At 37.3% G+C, this 16,718-nt stretch overlaps 1 protein-coding gene across 2 annotated transcripts; it reads right to left on the reverse strand.

Moving 5' to 3' along the window:
- Positions 1–1,498: 1,498 nt before the first annotated feature.
- Positions 1,499–16,610, reverse strand: Ccdc85 (coiled-coil domain-containing protein 85). Of its 2 annotated transcripts, XM_071597037.1 has the most exons (8): positions 16,549–16,610; positions 15,919–16,092; positions 15,508–15,756; positions 12,087–12,368; positions 10,757–11,042; positions 6,512–6,690; positions 3,530–3,718; positions 1,501–1,901 (listed from the first exon to the last, which is right to left on the reverse strand). In XM_071597037.1, exons 2-8 carry the CDS (start codon positions 16,003–16,005, stop codon positions 1,854–1,856), a joined length of 1,320 nt encoding a protein of 439 aa, XP_071453138.1. In that variant the 5' UTR covers positions 16,006–16,092; positions 16,549–16,610; the 3' UTR covers positions 1,501–1,853. The 2 variants fall into 2 exon arrangements, with proteins under 2 accessions (XP_071453130.1, XP_071453138.1); XM_071597029.1 differs by having other exon boundaries at positions 1,499–1,901; positions 15,508–16,092.
- Between the last annotated feature and the right edge of the window lie 108 nt (positions 16,611–16,718).

A 16,718-nucleotide genomic window follows, 5' to 3' on the forward strand; every position in this document is an offset into this window, starting at 1 on the left:
GCTGAGAGGTAGGTCAAAGGTGCAGAGAGGTGGATGAAGGTGGAAAGGGGAAATTCTGGATGTTTGAGGCAGGAGGGGAATGAGTGAGCCAATAGAGAAAGAGCAGGGATGCAGATAGAGGGTAGGAAGAGATTATGGAAGAAAATTGAATAAAATTAACATTAATAGCTCTAGTTAAATTTTATGTTACTTTGATGACTGAGGTAAATTGCATTTGGGGCTCATATAAGATAAATTGAGGAAATAGAAAAGGGTAGAATTCGTTCAATCTTTTGATTATGCCGATTCTACAGCTAAATCTATGTTGAAAGGTATTACAATAGTTGGTATAGGTTGCCTTCCTTTAAAAACAAAATTACCCTGGATATGGCTCCAGGTTTATCACAGAAGTTAAATTAAAAGATTCAGGCATCACTTCAATTCACAACTCTTAGGAATCTATGTTGAAAATAAATTGCATAAATTTTACATTACCAATAATATTAGGTTGTGATATGATGCATATCACTAAAAATTAGCCCATTCATGTGCAGAGTGGACGGCTTATACAACTCTACATCCCTACCCTAACCCTTCCTTAAGCAAAAAAACATTGCCTGTTTGACACTGCAAGTAAGAATGCTGAAAAGTGATAGGCAACACCTTGCCCCACTAACATATAACATTGTTAATTTCATCTTCCATTATGGATAGAAAAAGTGCAGTTGGAATAAGGTGTGAGAAGATATGGAGGGAAAGTTAAGGAGGGTAAGAGAGATGGTTTGGAGAGATGGTTTGGGGAGATGGTTTGGAGAGATGGATGGTCACAGAGAGGGACAGAGTGGAGACCAGACAGGCCAATGGTTAGGGGGGGAGAAGAGAAATGGGTGGAAGAAGAGAGGTGAGTGGAGGGAGGGATATAAAAGGGTAAGAGGATGATAAAGATAGTGAGTGAGAGAGGGAGAAAGAGAAAGGGGGTAGAGAGGGACTGAAAACAGGTGGGACATTGATCAGAGGGAGGGGGGTGAGGTTGGTGAACATGGTGGGTCAAAATAGAGGAGGGAAAATCAAATGAGGGTCACCGAGGTCATGGGGCCATAGGAACCTACTAATCCTAAGATTGATGATCCATTATGAACATGAGACATTACACTATTGGAAAACCATATTCTTTAATACAAGGAGTAAGAAAAACCTATTGAAATGCAATGTCACTTTTCAACAAGTTTTCTAAAAGGATCTATAAAAACACTATAAAATATGCTTACCACCCACCACTTATCACCTCCATGCTGAAACTATCATTGTCGTAACATGAAAAGTCTCTTCTTTCATTGTCATTAGGGGCACATGCAACATTTACAACAGCCAAAAGCACACATTTTTCATTTGATAAAATATATTCTATATCAAAAGTTAAGAAAAACATTAAAAATACTTTACAAATACTCACAAATATATACATAATTAAAGTTGTACATATCAAAAATACATTTACAGAGTGTATATAATATCAGCCCACAGACAATATCATAATTCCATGAATACATACTTTAAAATTAAGCAACAAAATATAATACATTATTGAGTATCAAGAATATTAATTAAATTATGTAAAAATTTAAAGTTATTACAAAACTAGGCACAACAACAGTATATTTCACAGCTAAAAACAAAAGATATACAATATAAAATAGCCAAGAATTAATAAAATACATATTTGGTAATAGAGAAAATTACAGAATGTGATGAATGAAAAACAATAACTTAGGGTAACTCATTACTTATGTCCACAGATGAAACAAATAAAACTTCTTATTCCCTTAGTTATTAAATGCAAGAGGAATGTTTAGAGTGATAATTAATAGAACTTATCACCTCCTTTGAGATACTGGAGCTTCTTCCAATTTTCTCCAGACAACCTGGAAGAAAGCATATATACTCATAAGGAAAACATATTATATTTATACATTATTAGTATGATGAAAAGTGTTACTTATGAAAGTTATAGACAGTGACCAGATTTTGTGAACTTTTTGAGGACGGGTAATTACTTCTTGATATCCGATTCAAACCATTAATGGGACCCAGCATTTACACTCATTATTGGGTAGGTACAATAAATGGTGTTAATTACAGGGTGACATACACAGAGAATGTGTTATTTCACAAAAATAGAAGCAAAAAGTCATTGAAGAGAACTCAACACAGGACCTTAGATGAGTCTGCCACTGATGCCAGGTTCCCCTCTTATTTCTAACAACATAGGATGAATACTGAAATGTTTGGCATTTGAATAAAATGAACCCAAATACTGAATTCAAAGCGAGAAGCACACTAACACAAAGCAATCTGCTTCCAAAGACCAACTGCTTCGAAATCTACTCTTGGAATCCCCATGGATAGTTTTATGTGCAGTAATACAGGAATAAGTACACAAGTATATGGAAGAAATAAGCACACAAGTAGCTGCATCACTTTTTAAAAGTTTTTCCCACTTATTAATATTTATGGCACTCTATTACACATTTAATTACTCATATATGATAAATTATTACTATCTTCATGTTATTCATTTTTATTTTATTTTATGTTTTACGGCAATTATTTCACAACCTTCGCAAACCCTTTTCTCACTTGGCATATCTGTCTAAACCTCATATGATGAAGTTTCAAATTGATCAGCTTCCATCCATTATCTCTCTCTTCCAATAATATGAGGAGAAATGAATTTAATTTGTTTTTTCCATCAGTTAGAAGGGCATTAAATGAAGCCTTTCACAACAATTAAGTTTCTTCTTTCATTTCATTAGGATAATGTAATTTGGTACCATATTATGTCAAAATCTGATGGGTTGTATAAAACTGGCGGACTAAGCTAGGTAAAATGACTAAGCCAGAGAAATGTATAACTGTACTATATTTTGCTAAATTACACGTATTTGAACTGTACATCAAATATAAGTAAATATTTGATTTCCACCATTGACAAAATGACTGTTTTTCATTAAATATATCAAAATTTGAATTCGTAAGGAAAATAGGGTGAAATGGTTTGTCAATTTTATGGAATATACCAATTTAAAAATTTAATGTTAATAAATTATGGTTTCACTTGATTCAAGAATGATCACTCAACGTATTTTGTTTATTTAAAAAAAAACCTGATTTATACCAGTTTTCTATTTCAAAGTTACCCTGTGGTAGAATTTCTATGTGATGTAGCAAGCAAATCAATTTGGATTAACGCAGAATAATGCATCTATCTAAGAACTTTTCAAAATAATAATGAGCAGCTCTATTTAAGTAACCTTCAAACATTGGTCACTGGCACCACCACCCTCAATGAGGGTAACAGTAAAATAGCATTTCGCATGAGACAGTTACTCATTTAACATGATCATTTTAGGAATTATTAGAAGGTATTTTTCTGGTAGTGTATGATGTTAACATACACAAATTCTTATGCCTTGGAAGAGACAAATAACTGAAGCAGTAAGAAAATTATGTTCGTATGCATGCCTCTTTAAGTGCATTGTTCCAAACTTACGTTGCACATTTCCCGAACAAGGGCCTTCTCCCCATCACCAAGGTTAGCAGTTTCCATGGGAAGGATTGGGTTGGCTGTGCTCTGAGGTACCGAATTTGGCTGCCCAAGAGGATGAGACCTTTCAAGCTGCTCCCTCACCTCCAAAACCTGCAAGGCCCGAGTCACAGGCTCAGGGCGAGTTAGCTGCTCCTGTTAGGGCACAAAGCAGGGGGTGAACTACATTACTCAGAAACAACTTAGAGCCAATAAAGCTGAAAAAACAATTCTCCTTTTCTTAATCAAGAAACAGAAAAGAGCATTAAAAACACAATAATCAACCATAAGGTCAGTTTGGTAGGTAATGCTAGAGTTCACCCAATTCTTTGAAATTCACACAAGGCGAGGGGGGTCAGTTCCTTTCCCTGTACTGGTTATGGTTTCCCAGAAAGTGCTCCATAGCTTAGGTGAAGCTGAAGGTGCCCATAGAGGCTTGCCCGGGAATCCAACCCGGGCCCCCCTGGTCAGCACTCCAACTACCCCTGGATTACCCACAGAAAATGGCAAACCCACAGAAAATGGCATAGTTTACTATAATTTATTTAAAAGAAAATAAATTATCAAAAGTAGCAACCATAAGGCTTAACTAAAAATATTAGAAGCCATGTAAAAACTCCATCTAATTGATTCCCCTCAAGCTCAAAAATATAGCATCCCGCTACTTAAACCCAGAACTAATGATGAGCATCTCTTGAATCCCCTTCAATTACCTACACCTGCATACTTGTTTCTTCAAGAGGAGGAAAAATACATCGCACATATTTATAAGGACAAGAAATATAGTCGAAATATCAGAGTTAGGATACAGAGAAATTTTGGGGCAAGAAAAACAGACGCTCTACATAAGAAAGTAAGAAAAATGTCAGGATGTAGCAAGGGAAAAACTGTACTGACAATAAGGGAAAAGGCAGGGAAACTATTAATGAGCCAGAAGATGAATAAGTCATTCAATAGGTCCCAAGGTAAAATAGAAAAACAAATTATTCTGACTAGATTTTTTTGTTTTCCAACATAATGTCCTTTTAGCTCGATGCACTTTTCTCCGTCCATCTCCAACTTTTTAAGCAATCCAAAAGGCAGGATTTCAGAACATCCTCATAATAGGGATCTATGCTGACCACAACCTGAATACATTGAATATAATAGCTGAAACTTTAATTGCAGTCTAATGAGATACTAAAAGAAAACTTTTTCCAAATCTACGAGTCCTATCTCCGGGATTTCCTACAGAATTATTGAACTACCCATATATTCATCGAAAGTGGAAACAATACGCGGAGGAGCTTTATGGCAAAAACATCCAGCCATCCAGCTTAGAAATACAATGGGATGTGACAGATATTTTAGGGAATGTGATATAGACAAGGATAGCTTGGGTTCAGGAACACTAGATACTGAATTAATAAAAGTGCTAATGAAGACAATGTCAAACAAGACAATAGGAAGAGATTGATTCCACAGAGAATCACCAAAGAGTTTATAGAAAAATTTCAGGCATGGATTCTTTGAATTTATGTGCAGTATTAAGCATGATGGAATACAGTCGGGAGGATTTCCTTGGATGAACTTTTATCCCCATTCCAAAAACGTTACAAGCAGTGGCATGTTATTTCTATGGGATGATATGTTCAATTTTACATGCAGCAATGATCTTTCTAGGAATCATCAAAAGAAGGTTAATACGCACAATGTCTTTGTGCACTTCATGGATTTTGAGCAAGTAAACACACAAGTAGATTGGGCCAAGTTAATGGCTATATTATATAAATTGGAAATGGACTGGAAGGATAGGTGACTTATTCGTAACTTTTACATGAATGAGTCGGCCCCAAGAAGGGATGCAGAGTAGGGGCTAGGCCCTTACTCTGCATCTCTTTAGGCACTTAGAGCCGTAGAAAAAACTTATAACGGAGTATTTATTTACCATGGCGCTTTCACTCAAAGAACTAATCTATACAAAAATGTTCAGATGATCAAAAAAAATGATGTAGCGCGTTATGTAATGAAATTTGAAAAAATCCAAATATTTACAGACCTATGTGGACAATAATTTATTGTAGAATTTTGCACAAATAAATAAGTCTTGAAGCATGCCTCCTAATTGCATTCTATTTTATACAGATCTGCTACTATTACAGTTATTTCATCTCTTAAGTCCATGAGAAAAAGAAGAAACATCTATAATCTATACTTGATTTATTCTAATACACAGTACTTCACGTATACGTAGAGTACGCCGCATTATATACACGCACGTATAAATATTTGATAGAATAGGTAGATCACTCGAATCCAAGAAATTCGTCAACTGACACACATTCAAATGAATTAAGTATATTGCCTTAAGCTTTTTCAAATCCATTTTTTACACAAGTCCCTCTGACACCCTGCCAACCTTCCAGGATCCACTGTCTTATTTCTTCATAAGACACTCTTTTAATCCTTCCCAATTCTGTGTAGTCTTTCATACCAGACATTTTGCAAAATTCCAGGTTTTACCGTTTGATTCTAGGGATTTCCATTGTTTTTCAAGGTTCACAGGTTGGCGACAACCTCTGCATGACTCCCCTACACACAATCCCCACAGTTAAATCCAAAAGCAATGGGAAAAAATAATTTTGTTTGAGGAGCTAAAGAAAATGTATAATAATTAAGGGTCATTTTAAGTTTGCTCTATCATCAAGGCATTAATTTTTACTCATACTCGAGTGAGTTTTAGAGTGACATGATTTTATTTTCCTGCAATCTGCACTTTCCTGAAAATTACACTTTTTCCTATAGCCCATAGAAATGTAGAAATATATAAGATTTTACAGTATTTTTTTTGTTTTTATTCAGGAAATGTATCACCTAACAACCAATAGAGGACTATTTAGATGCAAATAATAGATCGAGGAAGAAAAGAGCAAGTGAAATCGCACAATAATGTACTTTAGCACTACATACATTTTCCACTACTCCATTTTCTGGGTGGTTATCCATGATGCCATGGCTGGAAATGATTAGTCGACCATTCACATCAGGTGCTGAGCTTAATGATAACAGTTTTTGCTGAAGAACCCTTTTCTCCTCAGCCAAAGTCTGGACTTTCTGCTCAAGGCCTCGTATATACTGCATTATTTGATCTGTAAAGTTCATAAATCAGAATGTTATAACTTAATATACATTATAAATGTTTATGGTGAATTTAATGAAATCCATGTTAAGTAAAACATAAAATAATATTTGTGCATTGACTGATTTCCCAACTCAGTTCAATTACTTTAAGAGACACTAGAGCTATATCATCTCAATCATAATTAAGGAATTACTGTACATAAAAGATCACACAATAATGCATGATTTAATATTATTACTTAAGTTCAAAGGTTAAATAACTATGATTGCACATCACCTATGGTCATACCTATGGTTACCCTTTCTATGAAGGGATTAGAGGGTACAACAGACCTCCTGAACTATTGGGAGCATTGGTGAGATGGCCGATATTGATTTTAAGGCGCTCAACAATTTGGAACAGATGAGGAAAGAGCCATTGTTTTCTTTTATTTCCCTTAGTGCCATCCTTATGGCTGACAGTTTGGCTGTGAATATACTGCAAAACATGTTCAGTTTTTTCCTCAAGACTCCATGGTGGTGGGAGACGACCACACAGGCACACGCGGATTCCGACTTCAACCCATCGGTGTAGACAGGGCTGAAGTCGGAGTGCAATCCGAGGAAGGCACTAAAGAGTCGCTGGCAATCCGACTCAGTCGTCAACGCTTTATGGTATGTGTGTGGGATGGACTTAATATCCCGCTTTGAAGTTAACCAAGGCAGGTATTTAGCATAGGAGAGGGCCTATTTGAGGAAAGGTAAAATTAAATTCATGGAGATATTCATTAAAATGAATGGCTAGGGGTCTAATGGCCTTTCCCTGCCAGTCAAATAAGTCTAAAAACCGTGGCTTAAAACGAATGTTAAAACATGGGTGGTTCGTCATGGATAAAACTTTAAAAGGATAATTGCCCATCAAAACGGTCCTGCGGGTGGGCAACAGAGGCTCCCCTGCATCGGCAAGTAGGCTTGGGATTTGGCTGGTTCTAAATGCCTTGGTGGCCAACTGAATCCCAGCATTGTGAACACATGAAGGTGTCTCAAATAGGACTCTCGACCTGAGGAGTATACTATAGAAACATAGTCCAGTTTTGAAAGAACCAAGCTGTACCAAGCCAAGGTGTATGCCAGTCCCATCGAGTGATATTTTTTGGGACGTCTGTTCGCGTGGCGATGGTAGACAGAAGTAATGGGATGGATGCAACAGAAGCAAAGTACAGGGAGAAAGCTGGGGCAATTAGTGCCCTGTATTTTCTCCTTGCTTCCATGTATAGGATTTTTTCAAGCGTCTGCATTACCATAACTTTCCTTTCCTCCTTCATCCACGGCCAATCAGGGGAGTACACAGGGTGTATACTCTCGCATTGATATTAAGAGGTTCCGAGGAGCACTCTCAATCCTCATGCGTGTTTTTGCCATAGCACAGGCAGGTGGCATTGCCCTCGCAACGCACGGGGTTGGGAATGAACATTCTCAGTGGGACCACTTCAAAACCAACAAACACCTTGTCGGGTAGCCGAATGTCAAAATCAGGTGGGTGCTGTTTATGTTTTCTCCATAGCGTGTTGTGGTTAGTCGGCAACAATTAATTACTCCTTAAGAGAACAATTTTGTCTTGATCTCATCAACCTCCACGCATAGGAGATCATGATGACTTATTACTCCCTGACAAGTGTTAAGAGTGCGGTGCACCTACACCTTTATCGGAATGTCATGGAGCATTCCCATTGCCAAAATTTTTCCACTCGCTCTATCATTTAGGGTCTATTTAAGAAGTGTACTGTTCCATAGTTTCTTCACGCTACCAGGTTCTCCAGGTACAGTTTGCAACAAAACTCTCAGTATAAGAAAAGGAGAAACCTTTTTCAAAGTATCACCTTCCTTAGCACAGAACATAATGAGGTACCGCTTACATGCAGTATAACAATTATCTCTCCCGCCTGTGTCCACCAAGATCTTTTGGGTGGTAGAAAAGTTCTTTCCTCAATAATAATAAATGTTTCATTCCTTGGCCTCCTCACCCACCACAAATCCATGCATTTGGGATGCCACTCTGCAGAACCGGGTCAGTTGTCAGGGCTAACTCAAGAGATATAGCGCTTCAGGATTGGCTGCCTGTTTTGGGGTGGATCCTCAATGTCCGGGCCCACCAAAACCCTTACATCTCCGACCTACCTATGCAAACCCCAACAACCTTGGCACTCGCTACCAGAGCGAAAACGTGACGGAAGTCAATTGGCCATTATTAGCTTACTCCTGGCCTCCCATTTACACAAAATCCCGGGTCAAAGAGGGATATTGCTCCTTTGCCCTAACAATGCATCCGAAACCCTGCTGGGAACCAGAGCGCTCACCCTCCAGGATCCCCTTCTCTCCCTCCAGGCATGGCAAACACATGGGTGGATTGCAGGCCAAATGGTATGGCTGCACAGAGACAGTTGATCCAAATCACTATCTGGACGCATCGCTTGCTGGCTGATGGTTTGATTTGAGGGTTTTCACTTTTCTTGTTTTTGAGGTTTTCTTCTAGTCTCCTCTTACGACAAACCGTATACATTTTTACTAATAATTTCTCAATAACCATTTTTGTTGCCAATACTTCAATATTTTGTAACAATGCCACTGTTGGGGATTTAACACTTTTTGAAGGGTTGCAGAGTTTCTGAATGTTAAACAAAAAGGGGTTAAACTTTAAAATTTCCACTTGGATTGGTACGAAATATTAGCATGAGAGGGCCTTTTATCGCCTTGTGGTCGTGTAATGCATTCTCATCTACTGTTAGATGCACAAATACAGGCTCACTTTTGAAGAGACAAGTGTCATCACAATTAAAAACCTGTACCAGCAAGTAATCCTCACAATCTAGGAGATTCTTGAAGTCACCAATGAAGTACTACGCTGGCTTTGATTCAAAGCCTGCTGCTCCACCATGCCTCACAATTCCATGGATGCTGGTTCTTTCCTAAAACTTCTTGAACCATGCTCTCCTCAAATACTAATTTGGTCATTAATGATACTGGCATCTTCTTAATGAGGTCGGCAAAATCCCTTTCACCTTCTCACAAATGATATCTCTGTTAATATTTTTGCTTTGCAATTGCTTTTCATTAGGCTATATGAGAAGATATCTTTCAAAATTATTGAAAATACATAACCATTACATAGATATTCTTGCCACTATTTTTAAAGCATTTATCCCTTTAATCATCTCTGCCCTTATTCTTGAAGAAAATATATATTGTTGATGTCGACCAATTACATGTGCATGCTATAACAGCCATACTCACACATTTTACTTGCCTTTCAATGACTTTTACATTTCATTCCTATGGTTATTTTTATTCTCGAATGGCTGTCTTCTGACAGATTTTTCTTCGGGGACATTTTATAAACTAAGCACAAACATTCAAGTTTGCAATAAAAAAATCAAAAATTGTCTGAACACAAGCTTGGATAAATGTGTGGTCACTAGAAAAACACTAAGATGCAAGTGAGACAAGTGCTAAACACTAACTGAAGTAGCAGGCACACAATCATTCTGGGAATTCCTCTCTTTGTCACTCATTATGTGAAAATTCACTCGTTAAGGGAGTCATTTGTAGTCAAAATATTTTTCTTCAATATGCGAGCTACTCTCTGGGCAAGGTACTAGTTAAGAGAGGTTCCACCGTACATGCAACTTGATTATGCCAGGCATATTGAACATCAAATCTGAATGAATTAATTGATGCACACCCTTAGAGAGTCAATTCTAAAAGAAATATTATTATAAATCTCCATAATAATAAAATTTCTCATCAGCTATTTGCCCAAAATGATGCACTTTCTAAGTTCACTTTCAAAGAAATAATCTAAAGCAATCAAATTTTGCAGCAACAGTTTACAATGTCCAATACATCTGGCTCAGCTTGCCCATATAAATCACAATGTATGCTGCAGATGATATCAGAGAGAATGAATATGACAGTTAATTGTCTCATCTTCATCAAAGTGAATGAATTGCAGTCTTAATTTTGATTGAGACATCATCTGTGTGGGGAAAAAACTGTTTTTTTATAAATCAATTACTTCCAGCTAAAAACTTAAAATACCATTAAAGATGGATCGGCTTCTTTGGTGGGTGTTCTCCTCCTCAGGTTGTCGCTCGCGGTTGTCTTGCCTCCTCGGCAGTGCACTCAGGGGGGCGTGGACAGTGGGCGTGGTGGAGGGCACCGATGGAGGTGGAGGGGGAGGCGGTCCTGTCACTTCATCAGCATTGGTGCTTGAGCTGCTGCCATCGCCATCGTCCCTGGGCACGCCAGGGCGAGGGGGGCCGCCCCCTCCACAGGATGAACAGGTGCTCTGGTTGCGTTCCTCATCCAAGTAAAGGCACAGCTCCTATAAAATCATCCGAGAGGCACCCATGAGTGAAAGCATTACTTGCGCAATCATGGAAGCGTACCATACATTGAGCAACTTTGTGAGTTTTGCCTTAAATGAATAAAATCATCAATTTGCAATAAACCAACTAACATTCAGTTTTACATAGTTATATAAAGCTATCAGAAAATGATAACGATAAAAACCTAATAATTCCATCAACTGCAATGAATTTTTAATAGGTTTCCCTACCTGTGATCACAAACGCAAGGGTCATTAGTACTTCTGCACATGACATTCATGGAATGAAGCAAATGTAAATAATGCACATGTAATGAATTACCTCCTATTTATGAAATATTATGAAAAAAACCAAATATAAATGGACAAAAGTAAATTCCATTCACTGTTATACTGATTAGTAATCACTGATTTTGGTATATCCAACGCAAATATATCATTTTCCAATAAAATATTTAAAAAATGATTTAGAAACTTCTTACTGCAACTCTTACCCTTTATTCAAAGGCTGTTTTTACTATTTATCTTCATGCAAAATGTAAAAATTTTAATTTTAAGAGATTAAATTTTTTTAAATTATGGAGTTGGGTAATTAACCACTCAGAGAGGTAAACATTTCGACTAGAAAAAAGATCTCTGAGTTTTATATAATATCAATTTAATTAAAGTTAAAGGTCTTATCATAATGCAACATATTTCATTGAGTATGTAACAACCTAAGGATAAATACAACAACAGACATACTAAATAGAAATTTAAGAATATCTTTAAACTCTAAGAAGAAATTTTTTCCCAGAGTTAAGGAATATGAACATCACTAAACGATGAAAATCAAAAGGGAAATGACAATGCTGTCAAAACATCAAACTTCATCACCATATTTTATATCTATCAAACCTAATTCTACATTTATGACCCACTTGGTAAGTACAAAAATTATCCACGAAATCCTTATTATAAATCATAGAGGAATTTGGAATTCACAATACTAGCAATGAATATCCAACTTACTATATAGTGACAAAACATTTCAACAAATACCTTCAACTCCAAGTTGTCCTTGATTAATTCCTGTTGTTTATTGTCAAGCTCTCTCAATTTACTTTGGTAGGCAGCCACCTCTTGTCGCATAACACTGGCCGTGTATCGTCCAAATCGCTGCCACTCGCGTGCCAACTTGCGCCCCTTCTGCCTATCATCATCAAGGAAGCAACAGAGATCTCGCAATTCCTGGTTGTCATCCTGTAGCCTCTGATTAACCTCCTTCAATGCTCTCATTTCGGATGACTGAGATTGAGCTCTCCTATTATTTTCCCGCATGGCCTACAAAAGAGTATCAAATCATAATTTTACTCAAAATAAAACTTATAACACTCCAGGCTGCTACACTACACTCAGCAACAACATCCAAATATTTAAGCTTAAAAGATTCAGATGGGTGGAATAACCATGGTTTCTCTCTCCATTCAGTAAAATTTATTTACACGCAGTAAAATTATAGATTTTTAAATCCATAAAAAAATTAAAAATTACAAATCCAAATCATCCAAAATATCTTCCTGACTGTTTTCATATTTTTGTACAGTGCACTTGTTGAAACCCGTAATGCCTGAACTTGCACAGATATATTTCAACATAAATGTATATCAATAATTCCCCCCATCATGGACTTCAACCTTGATATAGTAGAAGCACTTGCACATTCTAATGGCCCCTAAAGCTCTCCAGGTGGACGCAATGATAATTGCTCCTGATCCCATGCCAGGTAGGTCGAAGATTTGGAGCCAGACGAAAGGTAGCCCACGCAGCATCTGTTCCTAAGTGAGGAGGCTGCAAAGGCATCTGACCCCACGGGACAGGCTTAGTGTGACGGTGTCACATTAAAAACACTATAGACAAAGGTGATGGAATTCCACCTCAATAATTAATTCCATGATTTTTGGATTATATTATGGTTAGACAAAGATTTATGAAGTGTGATCCATTCGCACAGCTTCCCGGGAGCGGATGTGGACTCTGACCACAATTCAGTTATTGAGAATTTTAGTGTCTGTTTCAAAAGAATAAGGCAGGGCCAGCGGTTTAGGAAATGGAATGTAGAATTAACTGGATTGACAAGGAAGGAATATTGTAGGCAATAGAGATAATCTTAAATGAGGGAACAAGCTAAATACTATAGAGGAAAAATGGTAATATATATTAAAAAAGAGATATCGAAAGCCTCAAAAGAAACTATTGGAATTGACAACAGGAAAAAGATGAGGAACTCATGGATGACAGGGAGATGATTGAAAAGATAGATGACATAAGGAAATGGAAGAATGCAAACACAGATTAAGGAAGAAGTAAGTACAAAGAGCTAAATAATATGTTGAGACAGTAACAAATAAAGCAAAAGAAGCATGATGGAAGACCCAGTGCAAGGACATAGAAAGTTGGCAGGGGAAGGGTGAAATTGGTGAGCTATACAAGAAGGTTAAAACACTAGCATGTAGTAAGAAGAGAAAATCTTTGTCGACAGTTAGAGATAAGGCGGGAAAGATACTGCTTGAAAGAGAAAAGATCCAAGAGAGATGGAAAAAATACATATATGAACAGTATGGTAAAGAACTTAGGCCAAAAAGCTTACACATAGAAAGAGAACATGACATTGATGAAGATAGTTTAGGTCCAGGCATACTCAACGATGCGATAGAAAGGGCATTAAGGGAGTTAAATCAAATAAGGCCATGGGGGTAGACAACATTCCTGTGGAAATACTATAATGTTTAGGAAAATGTGGGATGAAGTGACTATATGGAATAATTTGTAGCATGTATGAGAAAGCAATCTGGCTGGTAGATTTTTTGAGATCAGTGTTAGCTCCTATTCCGAAAAAGGCAAAGGCTACATCATGTGAGGACTACAGAACAATAAGTTTGATAACTCACCCAGCTGAAGTGTTCTCAGGATCATCAACAAAAGAATGGAGGGCAGGGCAAATGATTACTTAGTAGATGATCCATTTGGGTTTAGGAAGGGGAGAGGCACACACGATGCCATTGCAGTAATGAGATCACTAATGGAGAGGAATATAGATTGCAATCAGAACGTATTTGCCTGTTTCATAGATTTTGAAAAAAAGTTTGAGAGTGAACTGGTAAAAACTTATCAGTATATTGCATAAAATAGGAATAGATTGGAGGGACAGGAGGCTAATCCGCAACCTGTACATGTCTCAGACTGCTCAGGGGCAAGTGGGGGTCAGAGAGTACAGATGGGCAGTCTTTGGATGAGGAGTAAGGCAGGGTTGCCCATTACCATGGTTGCGGTTAAATGCATACGTGGAGGAAATGATTAAAGATGCATGGGAAGAACTGGAGGTAGGAATGAAAGTGGGTGGGGAATTCGTAAAATCAGTTAGGTTTGCTGATGACCAAGCTTTAGTTTGTCAGTCAGCCAAGGGGTTGCAAGCATTGCTTAGTGAATTGGAAATTCAGTGCGACAGGTATGGGATGAGAATCACTATTTGTACAGGTATTTAATCAGCGATGTTTTAAATCTACATTCTAAAGAAATTATACATACTCAAGAACCAAAATAGGTCTGAACATTGCAAAAAAGGTATCTTATAAACATAAAAAAAATGTTCCCATTTTATCATTTCTAGCTTTTGAACAAATGTCTGAGGAGAGAAAATTGCAGCTGGCTAGGCAATGTTTACACTCCCATTTTTTAATACACCACCTGGCTTAGAACACATCTGTACCCAAGCACTAATACCAGAAACATTACATGACTTGAATAAAATGAAAACTTTTTTGGGCACAAACACAAAAAATGATATTCAATTAAGGATTTAATATTCAGGGAACAAGCACTGTAAAAGCATCTTTTGCTTTGAAATATACTACAGAAGCGAATTCAATCTATAAATTTATTGGTTTAGGCACCAGAATAAAAATGAAATAGTTATCATTATTAGAATTAATGATTATTTAGAGTAAAGTTGGGAATGTATGCCTTTGAGTGTGATAATATTGACACTAATTTTGAAATGCAATCCAGGAAGGGAAAAATATTGTTTCCAGAAAACTAAAATGTAGTTGTTTTGACCAGAAATAGGGGTTGGCTGTGCAGCAGTTCTACAGAATATCATACAAACTGCTACTGATAATTTAGTATTCATGCACAAGAGTGATCATTGAAGTTAACAGCTATTTCCCTATCAGTCCTGATTGAATCCCTTACAGATTATACTGTAAATGTGCACATGCATTATCTTATGAAGACTTCAAAAAGTATGGAAAGACAAGGCTGAGTTTATCCCAGACAATTATAAACTTTTAAGAGCGGCATAAACCAATTATGTCCTTCTCTTGAATCCAATTTCAGAAGGTCGTTGGTGTAATTACGAGGTAGTAATTTCTGTGGGATGTCTCCGAATGAAAATTAGTGAGCATTTATAACAAATCATAATTACCTGGTGGTGATCTGCCGTCATTTGCGCCATTTCCATCTCCAACCTGTGAAGAGCACGAACGGCTTCCACAGGTCCTAAGCGAATAAGTTCTTCATCACTCACTGTCCTTCCATTTACAATTGGCCTGTGGGCACCATGCGAGGCAGTTCCATTTTGTGGTGGACACTGGGCCGATGGCTGAATTGAAGGGCCCAACGCTGGTGGCTGAGGATATTGTGGTGCTTGACGTGGTTGAACTACATTACTCGCCTTTGTATCGATTAGTGATTGAGAATTAGGATAATACACGGTGCACTCAGCTAGATGAGTAACGGGTTTAATCATTTCAAGTCCATTTGATCCGGAATGTACATGCTTATCATCCTTTGCGGTGAAGTGCTGGGCAGATGAGAAATTTTTGGTCAGACTTACTTTGCTGTTGACTTGCGGTGGTGGCTGATACCTCGGAGGAGCAACAGGTTGATCCACCGAAGAGGATTTGTACTGTTTAGTTGACATAGCTAAGCTAAATTAATTATTGATGTTTTCTCCTTTACATTTTAACATCTCTGTGTTTCGATGAGATTATTTGGCGAACAAAATCAGCTGCAACGAAATACACTGCCGTTAAAACAACATTTTTGGGTCCATCATTGTTTAACACATCATACTTATGAACACCGTGAAGAAAATAAAACGGGGCAATAAATGCCAGCGCAAACCTGTCGACAACATTTCATTCTAATAAACAAAGAAACTTAAAGTTTGAAATGACTGATATGAGCAAGTCATACATACGTTTCAAAGGAAAGGATTTGTTTTGAGATCCTGATGATTTAAGATGCAAACTATTAATAAACTAAGGGTATATTACGAATTTGGTGAAACAGGCTGAAACGTATCACTATTTCAGAAATAGGTCAATGTAGGTCAACTACAAATAATGAATGAAATGTTATAAATCTAGTTATAATTCTGGACAGAATAATAAAAACGTCGAGAGAATTAGATTTATTCCCTTATAAACACAATAACAAACTACGCTAATACTTAAAAACTTACTCTAATAATGTCGAAAATTCTCAACCTCTCATGAACATAACGGCACTAAGTCAACATGGCTGACTGTCACTACGTACGTAGTTGACATTGTTTCCATACAGAGAGCGCAGGATTCAACAATGAAAATCCGAAATTTTTATGACACGTGACCACCTTTAAGACAGAATCTG

Source organism: Hetaerina americana, unplaced genomic scaffold (genome assembly GCF_022747635.1).
Source record: "Hetaerina americana unplaced genomic scaffold, ioHetAmer1.1.p SCAF_10, whole genome shotgun sequence".
Classification (NCBI taxonomy): Eukaryota; Metazoa; Arthropoda; class Insecta; order Odonata; family Calopterygidae; genus Hetaerina; species Hetaerina americana.

Bases quoted from the DNA above. Each gene is read 5' to 3' on its own strand.
- Ccdc85 (XM_071597029.1), bottom strand. From the start codon at position 16,005: ATGTCAACTAAACAGTACAAATCCTCTTCGGTGGATCAACCTGTTGCT. The intron at 3,719-6,511 runs GTATGTAGTGCT...GTGCCCTAACAG, and splicing joins AAAATGGAGTAGTGGAAAAT to GAGCAGCTAACTCGCCCTGA. The intron at 1,902-3,529 runs GTAAGTTTGGAA...GCTTTCTTCCAG, and splicing joins TTGTTCGGGAAATGTGCAAC to GTTGTCTGGAGAAAATTGGA.